Source organism: Microcaecilia unicolor, chromosome 5, assembly GCF_901765095.1.
Source record: "Microcaecilia unicolor chromosome 5, aMicUni1.1, whole genome shotgun sequence".
NCBI lineage: Eukaryota > Metazoa > Chordata > Amphibia > Gymnophiona > Siphonopidae > Microcaecilia > Microcaecilia unicolor.
This window is the reverse complement of record NC_044035.1, coordinates 312,183,442-312,205,014: the sequence shown is the minus strand read 5'-3', so window position 1 is coordinate 312,205,014 and position 21,573 is coordinate 312,183,442. Positions and strand designations below refer to the sequence as shown.

General features: G+C 45.2%; 1 protein-coding gene across 1 annotated transcript in view; it reads left to right on the top strand.

Moving 5' to 3' along the window:
* Positions 1 to 21,573, top strand: part of GPT2 (glutamic--pyruvic transaminase 2) — a 51,625-nt gene extending 30,052 nt beyond the window's left edge. Inside the window, exons 6-11 of the mRNA XM_030204386.1 lie at positions 3,782 to 3,861; positions 7,019 to 7,155; positions 13,268 to 13,442; positions 15,799 to 15,954; positions 18,958 to 19,070; positions 20,019 to 21,573. Coding sequence (XP_030060246.1) covers positions 3,782 to 3,861; positions 7,019 to 7,155; positions 13,268 to 13,442; positions 15,799 to 15,954; positions 18,958 to 19,070; positions 20,019 to 20,109 — 752 coding nt within the window. The 3' untranslated portion in view covers positions 20,110 to 21,573. The remainder of the gene's footprint in view (positions 1 to 3,781; positions 3,862 to 7,018; positions 7,156 to 13,267; positions 13,443 to 15,798; positions 15,955 to 18,957; positions 19,071 to 20,018) is intronic.

The following is a 21,573-nucleotide window of genomic DNA, read 5'->3' as shown; positions in this document are numbered from 1 at the left end:
CGCTGGCCACCTCGATTAAATGAGTCCGCCACCACCTACCAATTATCATGATACACAGAGACACCATTTTTGGTTTAAACATAATGAGTTACCATGGTTTTCACTTGGGAGGATCTGATCTTTATTAAAAATTTGTATTTGTAGAAGGGTTATGGTTCTTGGAGAGAGTTTCCAGAAAAGAGGTGGAAGAGGCTAAGCGTAGAATATGTTTTGAAGAAATTGCGAGAAACAGGCTCAACTGATTGCCAGTCAAGAAGCAGCAAGGTCCGATCAGTTCACACTGAAGAAAACATTGCCAACAGTTGAAGAACCAGGTAGTGAAGTGACATAGCTTAGTTGAGGTGGCTGGCATGAGTGTAGGGTATTACAGATTTACTCGGGATGATAAGAGGAGGCCGGTTCAAATCTCACTTCTGCTCCTTGTGATCTTGGGCAAGTCACTTAATCCTCCATTGCCTGAGGTACAAACTTAGATTGTGAGCCCTCCTGGGACAGAGAACTACCTAGTGTACCTGATGGTGACTCACCTTGAGCTACTACTGAAAAAGGTGTGAGCAAAATACAAATCTACTATAATAAAACTCACCCTCAACGTTCTGAGGACACTGACGTCAGTGAAGCCAAGCCCTGACTTCTTTCAAAAAGGTTCGAAGGTTCGTGGTGGTGAAGCCACCAAAATCGCTCCGGGCCCCGCCCTAGAGGGCGGAGAAATGGCAGAACAATGAAGGGGTTGGCAGGGAGGGAGGCAGGGAGGCGTGGGGGGGGGGGAAATCGCTCCGGGCCCTGCCCTCGAGGGCGGAGCAATGGCAGAACAACGAAGGGGTTGGCAGGGAGGGAGGCGGGGGGGGCGGAAATCGCTACGGGCCCCGCCCTCGCATCAAACGTCATGATGTTGGGGGCGGAGCAATGGAAAAATAACGAAGGGGTTGGCCAGGGAGGGGGGAGGTGTTGGCGACGAACACCTTGCTAGCGCCCGTTTCATTTGATCTGAAACGGGCCTCTTTTATTAGTAAATAATAAATATCCGAAATTTTATTGAAATTGGTCACATTTTGACAGAGTTGTGCAGAAAACAAGCTCTGTATAGGGCTTTTTTTTTTTTGAGACACTTTATTACTACCACTTCACATTTCTATATCACTGTCAAACCTTCACTTTGGGCTCAGACCCACCCAGTAGCAGCACACCTATGATGTGGCTGGCAGGGATCCCCAAGCCCGACCAGCCAAAAACTCCCAACAATTGCATACCAGCCTTCCCTCTGATGTATTCCCACCTATGTGGAAACAGGAAGTTGCATCAGAGGGGGAAGGCTGTGGGGCCAACATGAACAGTATGTATTAGTTGTTGCTCATTGCCGGTGAAAATCTGCTATTTAAAAGGTATGCGGAGGAGAGGGGATGTTTGAGAGACCACCTGGCATGCAGGCGAGAGACAGAGACCAAATCACATGTGGGACAGGGCGGAGTTCTGTGCACCCATCTTGGGCCCAGGCCCACCCAAAATTGGTTGTCTGGCTACACCCCTGCTGTACAAATGCACAGAATAGAGAAAGTCCCTTCTCCAAGGAGCTTACAGTCTAGCTGCAACACAGACAAGTCAAATCATTTCTGGTAATTGCTTAAATATTACAGGAAAAACATGTTTAACTCAAGAAGGTAAAGATCAGAAGACTTGCAGTATCTACACTGACCTGCCACCATCTCTCTGTTTCTATCTGGTTATAGAAAATTGATACCAAAACAGAATGACCTGATCCTGGAGTTCTGTACTGCTCTGCTTTCGTCTGAAAGTTATTCCACTGCTCAGCTCATTTTGCACTGCTGGGAAGGGGCCAGCTAACCTAGTGCCAGCCCAAACACGACATGAGAGAGGGTAGTTCTCAGTCCCTCTGTTCCTTGCATGTGTGCTAGTAAGTCTTTGCCCAGTCCTGGGGCACTCTCCTAAAGTTGCTGCTCCCCCTATTTTGTTGCTTAAGCGTCAGCGGGTTCCCAGTGGTTTTGGAGAGCTGCTGACAAGATTCTTTGGGCACCGCTCCAAGCCGGAAAATACAAATGCAAAAATTTAGTTGGCAGCTCGACAAATTCTATAAAATTTTCCCCTTTATTGCTTCTGACTTGCATTTCCTTCTCAAGGCATGTCAGTTGTCAAAGTTCCTGGAAGCTCCACCTCCTGAGCCGCAGCCTTTGCTGGGAACCCAGATATGTTTGGGTAGTTCTGGGATGCTGTTCCTTAGAATTCCACGCAGGTGGCAAGCTGACGCATGTAAATTAGAAATACATGATGTTCAGCTGAAGAGTGAACTCAGGTCAGGAGTCTTGTATAACAACAGGAATAAATGGGCTGTGACTGTAGTAAGAAGTGCATACATTTATTCCAAAAATGTGTAAGACTATCAAAAAGAGCAAGTTGGATCAAAGAAAAAAAAAAAGAGTGAAGACCTAGGAATAAGACCCAAGACTGCATGATAGATCCAAGAGGTTGGCAAGGTGATATTTGGAAGAATCTAGCTTATACTGCTATATGCCAAAAGACTTGAAATTCATAGACAATTACATAAACTTCCGGAAAAATTTGAAGACCCACCTTTTCAGGAATTCCAACCGCAGCTTAATCGCCTTAATCACGATCTAATTATTCATTATAATAGACAAAAGTACAAATCTCCTGCCTCCCTATCCTAACCCTGTGCAATTGGTACGGGGTTATACCTCAAATGCCTTACTCAATTTCATTATTCTCTCTGTATCCATTTACTCCAGAATATGTTCCCATATTTCTGGAACCATGTAAGCCACATTGAGCCTACAAACAGGTGGGAAAATGTGGGATACAAATGCAATAAATAAATAAAATAAAAATATTCTAAAAAGTGAAAGAGCAGTGCAATGTTGTAACTATAAAAACTTCTGCAGTGTTAGGGATTCCTACTGAAAAGATTCCAAAGGAGCTCTGCTCTGACATGAGACAAGGATTACTAGCTAATTCAGTGAAATCTGGGATTACTTAAACTTTCAGACTGTCTGCTAATGCTTTATTACAAAGATGGAGAGGGAGAGAGGTATCAACTCCCTTATAACAAATGCCTGTCTCAGCTATTATAATCCCTAGCTCTTACCCCTATTTAGCAATATGAGGGAAATTCTTGTGATAGACTAAACAATGCATGTCTTTACCTGCTGTTAAGCCAATGATCAAGCAAAAAGAGGTAATTATGCATAAAACATGAGAGACTGAAGGATTAGAGTGCATTTCACAGTTGCTGTAATCTTTCAATCGAAAGTGCTAGCACAGTTCATTGTATAAACATATGTTTGCAGGTGTTCAGCTTGAAGGAAATTGAAAGATGTGCTGATTGGGATGCAAATGACAGGAATCATATTGTCAGGCACTAGTTTTAAAATGTCATATGCGATTGTGTCTGACTCCTGCCCATCCCCTATGCATCACCACCTTCCAGAAGGGAATCTGAAAGAGGGGACTGTGTTGTGATACATATTATGCCCATTGTGGGGGTTTTGTGCCTTTCTTAAAATCTTATAGCTGTAAAATATTGTAACCGATTCTGACCCAAGGTCAATTCAAAGAGGCTTGTTTTGGCCTGATTTAACCCCATTGCATATAGGGAGATGTAGATCTATTTATGGAAATCGGTGCAATGCAATGGGACAAAAATCAGAACAGCTTATTTGGTAGACTTGGGTGAAATGGCAACCTTGTTCTGGCTTCAGAAATGTGTGCTGTGATGAAAAGCAGGATTTCTTCTTGTCATGCCCTCCAGGTCAGGTGCAAAACAGACGGTGCATTGAAGAAGTAATTCACTTTGCCTGGGAGGAGAACCTCTTCCTGCTGGCCGATGAGGTAATGGAACATTAAGAGTATAAGTTTCATGCTCTCTACAGCCTCTGTCTTTGGGCTAAGATTCAAGAGTAGGGTCTGATCCATGAGCTGACTTGACCACTGTCTCTTCTCAACATTTCAACTGAGATTTCAGAACTTGTATAGGGTGGGTGAAGAGAAGAGTTTAACGTCCCTCCACCCAACTCTTTTGGAGAAATGATTACATTCCAGCTTATAATTGAAAAAGAAAACGCCTATATTGCGACCCAAATCGGGAGATAGACGTTTATCTCACAAAAAAGAATAAAGCGGTATAATCGAAAGCCGAATTTGGACGTTTTCAACTGCACTCCGTCGCGGATGCGGACAAAGTTGATGGGGGCGTGTCAAAGGCGTGGTGAAGGCGGAACTGGGGCGTGGTTATCGGCCGATCAGAGATAGGCGCCTTTCGCCGATAATGGAAAAAAAATATGCGTTTTTAGCGAGAATTTAGGGCACTTTTCCTGGACCCTGTTTTTCCACGAATAGGGCCCCAAAAAGTGCCCTAAATGACCAGATGACCACTGGAGGGAGTCGGGGATGACCTCCCCTGACTCCCCCAGTGGTCACAAACCCCCTCCCACCACAAAAATATGCCGTTTCACAACTTTTTATGTTCACCCTCAAATGTCATACCCACCTCCCTGGCAGCAGTATGCAGGTCACTGGAGCAGTTATTAGGGGGTGCAGTGGACGTCAGGCAGGTAGACCCAGGCCCATCCCCCCCCACCTGTTACACTTGTGCTGGTAAATGGGAGCCCTCCACACCGCCCCCCAAACCCACTGTACCCACATGTAGGTGCCCCCCTTCACCCCTTAGGGCTATAGTAATGGTGTAGACTTGTGGGCGGTGGGTTTTGAGGGGGATTTGGGGGGCTCAACACCCAAGGGAAGGGTGCTATGCACCTGGGAGCTCTTTTACCTTTTTTTTTGTTTTTGTAAAAGTGCCCCCTAGGGTGCCCGGTTGGTGTCCTGGCATGTGAGGGGGACCAGTGCACTACGAATCCTGGCCCCTCCCACGAACAAATGCCTTGGATTTATTCGTTTTTGAGCTGGGCGCTTTCATTTTCCATTATCACTGAAAAACAAAAACGCCCAGCTCACAAATTGTCGAATAAAACATGGACGTCTATTTTTTTCGAAAATACGGTTCGGTCCGCCCCTTCACGGACCCGTTCTCGGAGATAAACGCCCATGGAGATAGACGTTTTTGTTCAATTATGCCCCTCATTGGGACCCGATATTCAGCCGGTGGCAGACAGCGTTTTGTTGACCGCTACCGGCATTACCCCTGGAAATTCAGTACCAGGCAGTGGCGTTCCTAGGGGGGCTGACACCCGGGGCGGATCGTCGATGCGCGACCCCCCCCGGCAAAACACGACTATCCCCCCTCCCCTTACTCTGCTATCCCTGGTGGTCTAGAGGTACCTCTTCGTCTTCGGGGCAGAAAAGAGCGCCCTCTTTCCTGCCTGGAGCGCTGCTGCTAGCTGCCCTGCATCCTGTCCTGTGGTGAGTCCGGCTCTCAGCGTTTCAAAATGGCCGCCGAGAGTTGAAGCAGCCTCGCGAGACTTCAACTCTCGGCGGCCATTTTGAAACGCCGAGAGCTGGACTCACCACAGGACAGGATGCAGGGCAGCTAGCAGTTCCGGGCAGGAAAGAGGGGGCTCTTTCCTGCCCCGAAGAGGTACCTCTAGACCACTAGGGATAGCAGAGTAAGGGGAGGGGAGGGGGGAGGAGAGAGATGAGAGGGGGGAGGTGAGGGCGTGGAAGGGCGGGACAGGGGACGTGAAAGGGGCAGCTCCCCCCAGCGAAACGACCCCCCCCCCCGGTGCATCTTTACCTGCTGGGGGGGTGGTGCGCGTCTGTCAGCAACGCTCGTTCCCTGCTCCCTCTGCCCCATTACAGGAAATAGCCCATTCCGGGGCCAGAGGGAGCAGAGAACGAGCGTTGCCGACAGACGCGCGGCACCCCCCCAGCGGCGTTAACCCAGGGCGGACCGCCCCCACCGCCCCCCCCCCCCCCCCTCAGTACGCCACTGGTACCAGGCCATATCCAGCTTCTGGCATTGAATTTCTGGGTGTATACTGGGGTAATGAAAACATAGCTGGTAAAGTGCAATATTTAGCACGTTTCCGGCTATGGTGAACCATATAAACACAGGACTATGTTTTATGCAGGCCTGTTTGTGCAGTTACCTTGGCCAGTTAAGTGCTGAATATCAGCACTTTAGCCAAGTAATGACTCCGCCCAAAATAGCCAGTTTCGGTTAAGGTGTTAACCAGACATTTTCAGCGGTACTCCAGGTAAGTGCCACCGAATATGCCCAGTTAGCCCTGGACACGTGATTTAAACGGCCAGGAGCCTCTCCTGGCCGTTTAAATCATTTAGGAGCCCTTTTACTAAGGTACGTAGGTGCCAACGCGTGTCAATTTGGAACTACTGCCCGGGCGATAATTCCATTTTTTACGTGTGTCTGATATGTGCGACAGGAAATATTTTTTATTTTGGCGTGCGGCGCTAACCGGGCAGTAATCGGCAGTGTACGTGCACTGACGATTACCGCGTGAGACCTTACCGCTAAGCCAGTGGATGGCAGTAAGCTCTCAGGCCCAAAATGGACGTGTGCCAATTTTTATTTAGCCACACATCCAAAAAAAAGGCCAAAAAATAAATAAAAGGCCTTTTTTACAGGCACGCTGAAAAATGGACATGCGCCTACACTAGCGCAGGCCATTTTTCAGCACGCCTTAGTAAAAGGACCCCTTAAAATATCAGGCCCATTATGAACATTGCCCAAACAGGATAACAATTATAGGTCTCTGTGGCAGGACAGTAGCACCTTTGACTGCCAGTGTGATTTTTAGGTAAACTAGTTGTGACATCCACCTTGACACTTTAAAGAAAAACGCTGCAGCACAAGTGTCTTTGGCCTTTGCGCCATTGGTATGAGATGCCAGCACAGACGAAACTGTGAAAGTTATAATGCACACCAGTCACGAGTATTCTTACTCCTTGTTCACCCGATCACCTTTTAAAAGTTCAATATTTGTTGCCAGTCCGCCATTCAAAGATGAGGCTTTTCAGTGTCGAAGATGCAACTTGCAGGATATTGCAAACGGTGTGTGCTTTGGCTTTGCAGGTCTATCAAGAGAATGTTTATGCAGAGGACTGCCAATTTCATTCATTCAAAAAAGTTCTATATGAGATGGGACCAGACTACTTCAACAATGTTGAGCTGGCTTCCTTCCATTCCACCTCCAAGGGATACATGGGCGAGTATGTCATCTGCTTCCGAAAGTCATATGAGATGAAACATGAGGATCATTCTACACACATATGGCAGAGGAAAAGAGAGATACAGAGATATTTAAATATCTGAAAGGTCTTTATAATGGGCAAACCAAATAGAACATGTGGTCTTTATCCAACATCTTGTACTATGTTTCTTGCCATTAGGGATTGTCTGTCTTTATCCCATGCTTTTCTGAATTCTGTTACTTGTCTCTACCAACTTCTTTGGGAAAGCATTCCAGGTATTCATCCCCTTTGCATTAAAAAAATCTTTCCTGACTCTACCCCCTTGATGTTTCACATTGTGACTCCTAGTTCTAGAACTTCCTTGAAAACCTTTGTCAATGAAAAGGAAGTTCTAGAACTAGGAGTCACAATGTGAAACATCAAGGGGGTAAAGTCAGGAACAATGTCAGGAAAGATTTTTTTTTTTTTTAATGCAAAGGGGATGAATACCTGGAATGCTTTCCCAAAGAAGTTGGTAGAGACAACAGAATTCAGAAAAGCATGGGATAAAGACAGGGGATTCCTAATGGCAAGAAACATAGAACATGATGTTGGATAAAGACTGTATGTCCTATTTGGTTTGCCCATCCATACCAACTGCTTAAGCTCTATAATCTCTTCCTCTCTCTCAGAAATCCTCTGTGCTTGACTGAAGCTTTCTTGAAGTCAGATACAGCCTTCATATCCACCACCTCCACCATGAGGCTGTTTCATGAATCCACGATCCTTTACGTAAACAAGTATTTTCTTAGATCACTTCTGAACCAGTCACCTTTCACCTTCATCCTATCCCCCTTTGTTCCAGAGCTTCCTTTCCATTGAAAGAGGCCCGTTTCATGTGTATGCTGTTGCCCATTCCAATTCCATTCTCAAGATGGCTGTCGGGACCTCCCACGACAGTCTCGGAAGCCATTTTCTGAGCTAGGCATGCACAGAAGGGAGTGGGGATGCTCCTGAGCCCACTACGTACCAACAAAAAGGCACAGGATGAGGCTGTCGCTGGGGGGAGGGGGGCTGCTGCAGAAGGGGGGGCTCATGAGGGGGGGGGGGTGATTTCCTTTTCGTCTTTCATTTATGACAAAATTGGACAAATTCAGTCTCCAATTTGGATTCGGCAGAAACTGAAGATCCTGGTTATGGTTGGGCTCTAGTAAGCACATTTTGAAAAGAAAAAGTAGGTGCATAGAGGGTAATTCTATAAGGAGCAACCTAGACTTTGCTGGTATTCTAGTCATTTAAATGTGTACATGGATGCACGCATCTAAGTGAGCATTTGCTGGCTAAGTGCTGTGCCCTAGTTCACACCAGTATTCGATGGCATGCATTTTGCGGGTGGGCGTTCACATGGGTGCAGTTTTAGAGGAGGATGTGCTGGGCACACATTTATACGCATTGATTATAGCTATAATGTATGCGATTTTTTTTAAAGTCTAGGCATGAATATTTACACGAGCTCTATGGTTAATTACAAGTGACCGTGCTTAAAATATAGGTGTGCTTTTGACCTATTACTCTAGTATTCTGTAAAGAAAAGTAGGAGTCTACTTTGCCTTACAGAATAGGCTCCAAACAGGTGCGTTCTTGGTGCCTAAACATGGACTCTCCTTTATAGAATTATCCTCCTAGTTTCTTTGAAAGTTGACAAAAAAAAAAAAGGGAAACAAAACCCCTATGTAAAAACAATGTTTACAAAGAAGGAAGTAAGGGTGGGCCGACAGATTCCAGCAGGCAAGTGTAAGTCAAAAAGAGTTTATTTTTAAGCGCTTCACATAAAAAAGACATGGCACAGCACCGTGTTTTGGCAATGAGCCACCTGCCTCAGGAGTCATATATGCTGTTATCTACTTATGGAAAATTTAGTGCGTAGCCAGCAGTTTCCCACACTTAGCAATTCTAGCTACGCTCAGAGTTTTATTTGTGCTTCAGGAAAGCTCTTCTTTGGTGTCTGCTGCAGGCTAAGTACTACGTTTTCTGCAAAATTGTTCGTTATAGATAAGTGTATATGACCCTTGAGACAGACTGTTCATTGCCGAAACATGGTGTCGTGTCTGGTCTTTTTTATGTGAAGTACTTAAAAATAAATTCTCTTTGACTTCTTGCCAGCTGGAGTCTTGTCAGCCTAACCCTACTTCTTTGCAAATTGCCCATGGGTGGAAAACAATCCATAGTCTTTGCACTCGTGGGCTACTGAAAGCTTCTCCAGTGAAGGGTAATTCGATAAAGGAGAATAGGTCAAACGTGGTCGCTCATACCAGCCATAAAGCCTAGTGCAAATGCTTGAGCCTAGATTATTAACGAACGCGTTATATTTTATAATGTATACAAGTAAATGTGTAACAGACAAAGCAGGTACGTATATGAAAAAAATAGCATTTAATGGAAATTGAAATTAGCCCGACACAGGCCGTGTTTCGCCCAACTGGGCTGCATCAGGGGCTAATGGATATCTGTGTGATCATATAATTTCCACTTAAAAATCTATTTGTTGAACTCACAAATGCAAAGTGGAATGAAAGAACTACTTAACTGAGGGCACTTCAAAGAGAAGAGTCACTCCAAAGCCGTAGGTCTACATCTATCACAAAAAAATGAATGAAGGGAAACCTTTCATTCATTTTTTTGTGATAGACATAGACCTCATCATTTTTTTGTGATATATATATCACAGAGATATCCATTAGCCCCTGATGCAGCCCAGTTGGGCGAAACATGGCCTCTGTCGGGCTTTCTAATTTCAATTTCCATTAAATACTATTTTTTTCATATATGTATCTGCTTTGTCTGTTTTCCATCTTGGAGTTTGCAGATCAGTTACCCTGCTGTTTTCTTGGACCACAAGTAAATGTGTGCCAAGCTCTGCCCAAACTCACCTATCTGAATGCTTGCTTGTAAAATACACACCCTGGAATATTAAGCACGTGCTTACAGAATAATGCAGAGCTGGAAAGTGCTCATTTGCATGTGTAGGAGGGAATCCAATAAATGGCACCAAAAATCTCGCTGAAAGAAATTGAGCGCAAAGCATTATTCTATAAAGAGAGTGCTCCCTTTATAGAATAGCGTTCTGTTCGGATCCGGTACTTAACTTCAGGACACCGTCCATACGTCTGTTCAAGGCAGGTGTAAATGCTGGTGCTCAACTTAAATGTGCTTCGGACAAATTGTAATTCCACACGCAACTTGACATGGCCCTTGTCATGCTTCCTTTTCAGATATGTACTATGAGAGTTAGGCGTCGAGCCTTATAGAATAGCAAGCAATGAGTTGCATCCACAAATTCTAATTGATGCCAAGTATCTGCAATAATTGGTTTAGTGCACAATTATTGCTAGTTAAAGGCTCATTCAGGGGCGGACTGACCATTTGGGCAACCAATCAGTGCTTGGGAGCACAGAGGCTCTGCCCAGTTGCATCCTGCTGCCACACCCTACAACCCCTTCCCCCCCAATCCTACCTTGAAGGGCCCTGGTGGTCTAGTGGCCTCTGCCGGGGGGGGGGGGGGGGGGGGCAGGAAAGAACAACACTCTTTCCTACCTGCTGCCACTATTCTGCCCGGTACAGCCATTTAAAAAAAAATGGCTGCCAAGACTATCGAGACTCGTGAGACTGTCGTGGGAAGTCTCTGCTACCATGGCAGCACCGGGCAGAGTACCAGTAGCGGGCAGGAAAGAATGGTGTTCTCTCCTGCCCCCGAAGAAACCACTAGACCACCAGGGCCCTTCAAGGTAGGACCGGGAAGGGCCCACTGAGGCTCGAGGGACTGTAATGTATGGGAGGGGGGCAGCAGTTACGGTGGGGGTGGTGGCCACGGTCGGGGGCCGCGGGTGGCGGGCAGCAGCCGGGAAGGGCACAAATCACTGTTGAGCCACCCTGAACTTATTGATCAATTAAGTTGTGCACACCCAAATTTTGGCGTGCAACTTTGGACACCATATATAGAATCGGGGGGGGGGGGGGTAGTGTGTCAATATACATGTGCATATGACTTCAGTACCAGCATTCCTTCTACCCAAATCTAGGTGGCTCCTTATAGAGTTTCCCACTTGGGGGAGTCCTTTTTCTAAAATGCATTAGATTTTGCTAGAAAATTAACATGCAGTTGCTGCATATCTAACATGGCAGCTATTGGAAGTGTGCCCAGCATTTTCCATTGCAGATTGTGCGTTAACATTTGCATTAGTGTGCGGTAATCAGGTTACAGTTAGCACAGAGATACCTAGGGCTAGGTTTAGTAAATGGTGCCCAAAGTTGAGCACTGGAAAGATCTGTGCTAAGCTTCAATTCTGTAAAGGTTGATTAGGGCCTTATTCTGTGAAGGGTCCGCTCCTAAATTTTATGCTCCTAAAATTACAAGCGTAATCTATTCTCCAAAATAGATTAGGTTCGTAATTTAGGAGCATAAATTTAGGAGCATAACCTTTATAGAATAAGGCCCTTAGCACTTAGAGTGGATTTCCAGTTTTGGGCGCAAGGACATAGGTCTGCAGAAACTTGGTGTGTCCCTTGATTAGATTCTACGCTCTGTTGAGTAGGGATTGTCCTCTTACATGTTCAGTTTACAGCGCTGGGTACGTCTAGTAGCACTATAGAAATTAGTAGTAGTAAATCCTCACACCCAACTGGTGGCAGTTAGGCACACAAATCCAAGTATTCTATAACATAGTGCCTAATTTCCGGGAATGCCCCGAACCACCCATGTCCCTCCCATGGCCACACCCCCCCTTTGAATTGCATACTGTGCAATTTAGGCGTGGATGTTGTTGAATAGCGACTAGGGCAGACACACATACAAATCCAAATTGGTGCTGATTAAGTGCCAATTAACTGCAATAAACACTTCATTGGCTAAATATTTTGCACGCGGATCTGAGACCCTCTCCCAACTTTGGATGACCTATATAGAACCCTGCGGTTAGTACCTCCTACGCACTTAGCATGTTAATTGCTATACATTGATTGTGCCCATTTTCTACCCATGCCCTAGTTCTGCTCCCTAACACAAAATTCCCTTAAAGGGAAATGGGACTTGATATACCGCTTTTCTGTGGTATTTTGCAACTGCATTCAAAGCGGTTTACATATATACAGGTACTTATTTTGTACCTGGAGCAATGGAGGGTTAAGTGACTTGCCCACAGTCACAAGGAGCTGCAGTGGGAATCGAACCCAGTTCCCCAGGATCAAAGTCAGCTGCACTAACCACTAGGCTACTAAAGCACAACTTAGCTTGTGGTAACCTTAAAAATATTTCAAAGTCCGCTGCACTAACCACTAGGCTACTAAAGCACAACTTAGCTTGTGGTAACCTTAAAAATATTTCAAAAGTGTTTAGGGTTAGTTTCAGTAAATGACACCGAAAAAGTCTGCACTCAATGCTGTTCTATAATGGGCACTCAAAAGATGAGCGTCCATTATAGAATAGCATTGCGTGCCAATTTCGGCACTCAAAGTTGAGCACCAGGGCTAAAACCTGCTGAAAACCAGGTGTAATTCCCAGTCCCCGGTATTCTATAACAGAGTTTTCCAAGTCCAGTCCTGGAGTACCCTTTGCCAGTCAGGTTCTCAGGATATCCACAATGAATATGCATGAACTTGATTTGCATACACTGCCTCTAATATATGCAAATCTCTTGTGCATATTCATTGTGGATATCCTGAAAACCTGACTGGCTAGGGGTGCTCCAGGACCGGACTTCAGAAACGCTGTTCTATAACACTGTGTGCAAATTTTAGGAACGCTCCCGACCCACCTCGTGCTCTGTAGGGTTTGGGTGCACATTGTTATAGAATAGCACGTAGCAAAATGTTCACCCAATTCCAAAATTGATGCTGATTAATACCAATTGGCACCTTAGCCAATTTAATTGGGCACCATATATAGAATCCGGAGGTTAGTATGTTTGTTTTTGGGCTGTTACTGTGTGCTAAACCATGTGTGAAAGGCCCTTTAGCGTGGTCTCCTTCCTCTGCCAAGAAGTTATGAATTTTTCTTTTGGTCTATTTATTTTAGCCTGGGGGAGGTTAATTGAGATGATATGTTCTCAGTCTTTAAAGCACTCTTCTGCATTTTTTTCTCCCTCTCTGTTCTCAGATGTGGCTACAGAGGAGGATACATGGAAGTGCTTAATTTGCACCCAGAGATACAAGGGCAGCTAGTGAAAATGCTCTCTGTTCGTCTCTGTCCTCCAGTCTCGGGCCAGGCAGCTGCGGATGTTATGGTGAATCCTCCCACTCCTGAAGACGAGTCATATGAACAGTTTATGAGGGTCAGTCTTAGGAAAGTCATTTTTCCTCTATCCCACGCCTACTTTCAGGGGAATTTTCCAACATTATCGATATGTAAAATAATGTAAAGTGGTCATGGATTTGGTGTACCACCTTTCTGTAATACAACCAAAGCGGTTTACATTTATTACGTTCAGATACTCTCCCCCACCTCCACCTGACCCCATCACTTCCATTTCATACATTGCCTTTCTGCTTTCACAGTTTCTTCCTCCCCTCTCTGGGCATTTCAGAGCTAAGCCTTCAGATCTGCCTGTTTAGCCCCTATCTTCACCTCCTTCCAACCTCCGGGTCCTTTGCCTACTTCCAGGCTGCTAGATATATGTGCCTTGTAGCAGTGGCATACCAAGGGGGGGGGGGCGTGCCCCGGGTGCACGCTGCTGGGGGGGGGGGGGGGGTGCCGCGCGCCTGTCATCTCCGTGGTTCCCTGCTCTCTCTCTGCCCCGGAACAGGTTACTTCCTGTTCCGGGGCAGAGGGAGCAGGGCCAACGGAGACGACAGACGCACAGCACCCCCCCCCCCCCAGCAGCCAAGAAAGCACCCGGGGGGGGGGGGGTGTTTGTGCGCCGAGGGGGTGAGTTGATGCGCTGGAAGGGGGGGTTGATTCGCTAGGGGGGGGTGTTGATGCGCTGAGGGGGGAGTTCATGCGCCGGAAGGGGGGGTTGATTCACCGGGGGGGGGGGGGGGGGGTCATGCTGCACCCGGGGGGGGGGGTGCGCAGCGGCAATCCGCCCCGGGTGTCAGCCAACCTAGGATCGCCACTGCCTTGTAGTCAAAATTAATGTGTCCCTTCTGAAATAGGCATGCTAAGGTTTTGGGTGGTTATAGGGCACCCAGGGCATGTTGTGAAACAGCACCCCTGGTGGCCACCAGAAAAACAGCATGGGGCCTGACAGGACACTATCGGAGGCTTAAGCTTAGAAATTATGTATATATGTATATAGATATAATTCCAGGGCCCGATAATACTAAGCCTACAGGGTCAACATTTTTCTGACCACTGCTAGGTTTATTCCCAGATATTTGATGTAAGGCCATGTCTGGGCACTGGCATTGAATATCCAGGCATATGCGGCAGAATAAAATCTCGTTTAGGTGCAGTATTTAGCACCTAACCGGTTAAGATGAACCACATAAAGATAGGACTATGCTTTATGCAGTCCTATTTATGTGGTTAACCTAGCTGGTGAAGTGCTGACTCCACCCTCTGAATGTTCACAAAGTAGCCAGTTTCGGCTTTAGCACTAACTGGCATTTTCAGTGCAGCTGAATATGCTTGATTAGCCCCAGACACTTGGACAGCATAGCGCTTTAAAAATAAATGTATGAAACAATTTTGCTAAAATATTATGCAGTGTTGTATCCTGAAACTCCATCCTTGGATCATGGCTTTTGAATGACAGTTTCCATCTCTCTTGATTTAACTTGTCACCTAACCCGAGCTCCCCTTGTTTCAATCTAGTCACTACTACTTGTTCTTGTATAAACTTCAATCTGGTGACCACGCTTCAATTTTACTGCATTGTATTTTTCTTACAAATATAACAGATTTAAATATTAATATTTTCTCAAGGTATTCTTGTATCTTCATTCACTCACTTTCACACATCTCTTATTGCCTCACACTTTACAAATCGCATGTGATTTGTAAAGTGTGAGGCAATAAGAGATTTGTGAAAATGTGTGAAAGTGAATGAATGAAGATACAAGAATACCATGAGAAAATATTAATATTTAAATCTGTTATATTTGTAAGAAAAATTAAATGCAGTAAAATTGAAACGTGGTCACCAGATTGATTTAACTTGAAGATATCTATGTGGCGTCACATTTTTTATTGTGGTTAATGTTCTGTGAAAAATTGTAAACCGCCCTAGTACACCACAAAATCTTAGTATCAGAATAAGAATTACTTGGGGGAGGAGGGGGAAGTAACATCAGCACAGAAACAGAATCTGCAACTGCAGATGGACTTGTGGTAGGTTAAGCAGCATAGAATCTGTTTTATTGTTCTGGGATCTTGCCAGGTACTTGTGCCCTGAGTTGGCCACTGTTGAAAACAGGATTCTGGGCTTGATGGACCTTCAGTCTGTCCCAGTATGTTAACATTAAAGCTTATGCAGTAGAGGCAGGAAAGAAAATCAGTTATGGATCATGATCCTAAAACACACCAAAATCTGAGCATTTGTCTCGGGTGGTGTTTTTAACAATGACAAAAAATAAAATACAATTCATTAGCAGAGCACAGCAGCCTAGATGTGCATCAGTTTCCGCTGACCTTTCAGCTAATGCCATGCAGATATCCAAGGAAATTTTCTCTGCTTTTCACTTCACTAGGAAAAGAACGCCGTTCTGAGCAACCTTGCCAAAAAAGCCAAATTGACAGAAGAGTTATTTAACCAGGTGCCAGGCATTCAGTGTAACCCTCTTCAAGGGGCAATGTATGCCTTTCCCAGGATCTTGCTACCACCCAGAGCCATTGAAGCTGCAAAGGTCGGTATTTGTATTATATTTTATTATTATTTAATCCTGCTGGAACCCATTTGGTGATTGCTTGAAACTGAGGGTTTTGCTTTAACAAGGATTGAAATCCTAAGGGGAAATAAATGGTATAGTGATGTACCTTTGAGTTCAAAGATGCCATGGAAAGGCTGTGAAAGACCATTATGCTGTCTCCCCTATCTGCAGTGTTAGTGAGCCTATTGACCAGACCAAGACTTGGCTTTGAGCCAGCATGGTGTTTTGAGTTGGTTAAAATGCAGTGCTTTGAGTTTGAAATGCCCCTACATTTAAAGATTTAGTGCTAAGAAATGCAGGGTCATGCACTTGGGTCACAAAAACCCAGTGCTTTTTTTGTAGAAAAAAAGGTGCCGGTACTCAGTGTGGGCGGGGTCACCACATATGGCTCCACCCCTATGATAGCCACACCCACATTGGCCACACCCCTTATAGCAGCCATGGCGCATATAAACAGACATCATTGAAAATATACTAGTATAGGAGAAAAAATAACATGATTTTTTTCATTATAAATAATTTCTGTAAGCTGCTACAGCTCCAGTATACCCAGTGCAAAATAAGACAGCAGATGTAAACACTAAAATGAAAATAAAATGATTTTTTCTACCTTTGTTGTCTGGTGACTTTGTTTTTCTATCCATATTGGTCCCAGCCTCTGATTCTGCTGCTCTCTATCTGTTCTCTTAACTCCATTTCTAGAGCTTCCTTTCCATTTATTTCTTTCCTTTCCTCTTCTTCATTTCTTGCCCTACATCCATAAGTAAAAGCTGGATCCTCCTCTGCGGAATTGACTGGAGGAGATACAACATGGATCCAGCTTTTGCCTATTTTCTCCATCAAAGTGCAGTTTTTCTCCTCTTTCCTTTCCCTCATCTCCATCCATGTGCTTCTTCTTTTTTTCTTTCCTCCGCTCCATCCATGTCCAGCATTTCTCCTCTCTCTTCCCTCCCCTGTATCCATATAAAGAAATAATTCTCTCTCCCCTCTCCTCTATCCAAGTGCATTTCTCCTCTCTCCCCGCCAACCCCTCCATCCATCCATCCATCCATCCATGTCCAGCATGTCTCCTCTCTCTCCTGCTCTCCCCTCCCATGTCCAGCGATTCTCCTCTGTCCCCATCCTCCCCTACCATCCATGACCAGCCATTCTTCTGTGCTCCATCCTCCCCTGCCATCCGCAACCCATTCTTCTCTGCCTCCTATCCTCCCCTGCCATCCATGTCCACTGATTATCCTCTCTCCCCTCCCCTCTCCTTCATGTCCAGCAATTTTCTCTTCCCTGCCCTCCCCTTCTTCTCCAGCCCCAGCATCAGACCCTCAGCCCCAAACCTCAGCGTCTGTCCTTGGTCCCTTTTTCTCCCAGCCACAGAGTCAGACTCTTCTCCCTAAATCAGCTCCCTTCTCCCAGCCCCAGCAAAATACCCTTCTCTCTCCTCAACCCCTAGCGCCCAGCATGTGCCATGTTCTCCCATCCCCAGGGTCTGCCATTCATCCAACCCCCACATCAGACCTTCACCCCACCCGACGTCGAGATCCAGCGCCCCTGCCCCAGCTGCCCGCCCTCTTTTTTTTCTGACAGCCCTGCTTTCCGGTCCAAACCTCCCCCCCCCCCCCCACGTGACGCATTTCAATCTTTTATTTATTTTTTTTTACTTGCAGTCACAGCGCCGGCGTTGTTGAGAGGACCAGGCTCGCCTCCTCATGCTTTCCTTCCCTTCGGTGTTCCGATTCGCTGCCTCTCAGTGTCCCGCCTTCGCGGAAACAGGAAACACATCACAGGAAGGCGGGACACTGAGAGGCAGCGAATCGGAACACCGAAGGGAAGGAAAGCATGAGGAGGCGAGCCTGGTCCTCTCAACAACGCCGGCACTGTGACTGCAAGTAAAAAAAATAAATAAAAGATTGAAACGCGTCGCGGGGGGGGGGGGGGGGAGGTTGGGATCGGAAAGCAGGGCTGTCGGGAAGCAAAGAGGGCGGGCAGCTGGGGCAGGGGTGCTGGATCTCGACGGGCGGCAGGAACACAAGTCAGGAACCCTAGGGAAAAAAGGTGCCGGTACGCCGTACCGGTGCGTACCGGCACAAAAAAAGCACTGCAAAAACCTGAGGGAACGGTACAGTATAGGGGATGAAGAGCTTCTGTGTACGAAAGAAGAGCAGGACTTGGGGGTGATTGTGTCTGATAACCTTAAGATGGCCAAACAGGTAGAAAAGGTGACACTCAAAGCTAGAAGAATGCTCGGGTACATAAGGAGAGGGATGACCAGCAGGAAAAAAAGAGGTGATAGAATACTGTGTGCAATTCTGGAGACCGCACTTATGGAAAGATATAAACAGGATAGAGTCGGTCCAGAGGGCGGCTACAAAATTGGTCAGCGATCTTGGTCATAAAACATATAGGGAGAGGCTCGTGAACCTCAACATGTGTACGCTGGAAGGGAGGTGGGAGAGAGGGGATATGATAGAGATGTTTAAATACTTCAGTGGCGATAATGTACAGGAGGTGAGCCTTTTTCAAATGAAGGAAAATTCTGGAATGAGAGGGCATAGGATGAAGTTAAGAGGAAATAGGCTTAGGATGAATCTGAGGAAATTCTCTTTCACGGACAAGGTGGTGGATGCGTGGAGTAGCCTTCCGGTGGAGGTCATGGAGACAAAGACTGTGTTAGAGTTTAAGAAGGCATGGGACACAGACGTGGGATCCCATACGGCCGTTATCTGCTGTCATGTTTCTAACCCCATGGTTTTCTTGTCTTCTGTTGGTTACAGCTGATTGACATGACTTCATACTGAAAAAATGACCCAACATAGATATAAACTTATGTGCTACTCCTGTGTTTCATTACTCTCTCCAGAGTAAAAGAGAAGACAGGATGTGGGGATGGCAGTGAAACTGGAAATAAAGGGAAAGCTGACGGAACAAAATGTTGCAATGCATTGTGTTGGGGTGTTGAATTTCAGCAATCCCTTGTTTCTACAGGATCACAGTATGGCTGCAGACATGTTTTACTGCATGAGGCTTCTAGAAGAAACTGGAATCTGTGTCGTTCCTGGCAGTGGATTTGGTCAGAGGGATGGAACTTACCATTTCAGGTACAGCAGGGATTTTTTAGGTTTACTTGGAAAGGAAAGCATCATTCTTAAATGTGCTTAGTAATTATCATAGGATAATTTCAAGAAAGTGACTTGTAAATTTCATGTTGGAGAATCTTTGAAAAATAGTCATGGGGCCTGCTTGAAGCATTACTTTCGTACCACTCACAAATTAACTTATATTATTTAATGTGTCAGTACCACGAAGCCCAAATGGAATGGTAGACAATGGGCAGACTCGCTTGTAGGCAGTTGGAGGAATGGGCGTGCTTTGTTGAATAGAAAAGCTAAATTAATGTACTCCTGTCTAGACTCTGCATTCATCTCAAGCCTCCTGGCTGGCTGAAGCCTCACTAAAGGAAACCCGTCTAATAACCACTAGGAAATGGGCCTTCAGAGTTGTGGCTCCATACTAATGGAGTGGGTTACCACAGGAGGCCAGGATGAGCTCAGCTTATGTGCACTATAGAAAGTTAGTCAAGTTTCTTGAGAATAGGAGTTAACAGTGGCCTCTTTCCTAATGTAAGGTATCGTTCCCAGTTCAAGACTCTGCTTGCTTGATAAAAGAGAAGATGGTAGGGATCAAAGTGAGAATAAAATGTTTCACCAGACGAGCTGGCTGTGAATCAATGATTGAAGAAGTAAGATGTATTGAGGACCAGAAATCTATTAAGTCCTGTATTGTAGGACAGAAAAGGTGTAAGCTAAATCCAGATCCATTAAACATGCATTTACTCATGTAAAATCTTTAGATAATTGCTTCTATATTCTACAGTTGAAAGAAAGACATTCTCCATTGTCCACGTGGAATGATATAACTACATTTTTAAAGCTCTTCTTTCCAAATCCTTTGGTGATGTATATCTGAGCCAACACTGTTCTACAATCTCAAACATTTTAGGTGATCGTATCTAACTATTTTGTTTTGCTTGCTTGTTTTCTGTATAGGATGACCATTCTTCCCCCAGCAGAGAAACTTAAGATACTCCTGGAGAAAGTGAATGCCTTTCATATGAGGTTTCTTAAAGAGTATGCTTGAACAAGGAGTTCATTTGGAACCTGAATGCTGTGATAGACACATGCTGAAAACCAGCTGCTCACCTGAGGGAGCTGAATGCAAGGGAAAGAAAACCCCAGGACTGCAGCGTTGGTGGGCCAAAGACAAAAATTGTAATGGTTCTTCCTGGACCATCATGCTTAAAATACAATATAAAAAAAAAGTCGGCATTTTAGCTAATTCTGATTTTTCTTTTTTACAACTGCAAAAATTATTTTATGCTTTGCTAAGGGAAAAGGGTGTGTCTTATAGTTCCACTCTGTAAGACACACATGCATTAGGAGCAGTTTTTCCATGGACCCTAGAGGTGATTGCTGTAGCACCTTTTACTTTTTCAGCATTTTAAATTAGTTCTACTTTAGTCTCTTTTAGAAATTGCAAACATATGTTGAGGAAAATTGCACCTGGCTTTTCAGCTAGTAGGGGCAGAATTTTCTGGAACTTTTGGATACAGTTCTCTCGTTTCATAATTAGTATTCAGCTGTTATTCTGTTGTATGTCTTGGCGGTTTTTCCCAGTTAAAATGTTTTCCTATAAAAAGAGCTTTGGAACTCTTTAAGATGAATAATGACGGGGTTGACAGGGAAGATAGCAGAGGAACTGTAGCTGCAAATGTTTCTTGTCAGGTCTTGTCTTACAACAGCATCGTTCACTGTAATATGTGTCAGTTAAACAATTTTTTTGTTGACGAAGCAGTTTCCTCCTGCATCTTTGGGCTTTCAGCTCAATCGTAATATGCAGTTGCAATTTGCCTGTCCCTCTTGTTTTTATATCCCCTCTCAACTTACTCAGTCCAGTCAGTGTAGCAGTAGTCATCCACTGGATGTGAGGGAAGGCTTGCCGTGCGGCTCCTTCTGGAACCATGCGCTCATAGGATCTAAGTCTGGTCACTAGGGGTCACCATTGTGCAGTGACTGTCATTCCTTACCAAAGGACTTGGAACACTGCCCCTGCAGCTTCACTGGTCTGGAGAGCTGAAGCTGAGCTCAGGAGTCCTGTGTGCATTGCAGCTGAGCTACTGGGTTGATCCAGCTGAACGGGGCCAAGATTCAAAGGGGCTTATATACTTAGTAGCAGCTGCTAAATGTGGAAGACAGCTATCCATGGATTTTCAGCAGCACTATACAGATAGTACCATCAAAAGTCAGTCTAAGTGCTGCCAGGGTGAAGCAAAGGCATTTCATCTAACTGTACAATTAGTGCCTTCAAAGTCAGTCTAAATGTCCCAACACTGTATAACGCCAGGTTGGAGATGAGAGTACTTCACCTACCTATATGGATAGTAGCTGCTTTCTGTATAACAGAAGGCACCAGTGTGGCAGGGAAATTTTTTTTTTATTGAAACATCAATCCAACTCGATGTGGCCACATTTCAGCAAATGCCTATAACAGGGGTGTGTATCTAAAATTAAAACAATTCTAAAAAGTAAAATAAATAAATGAAAT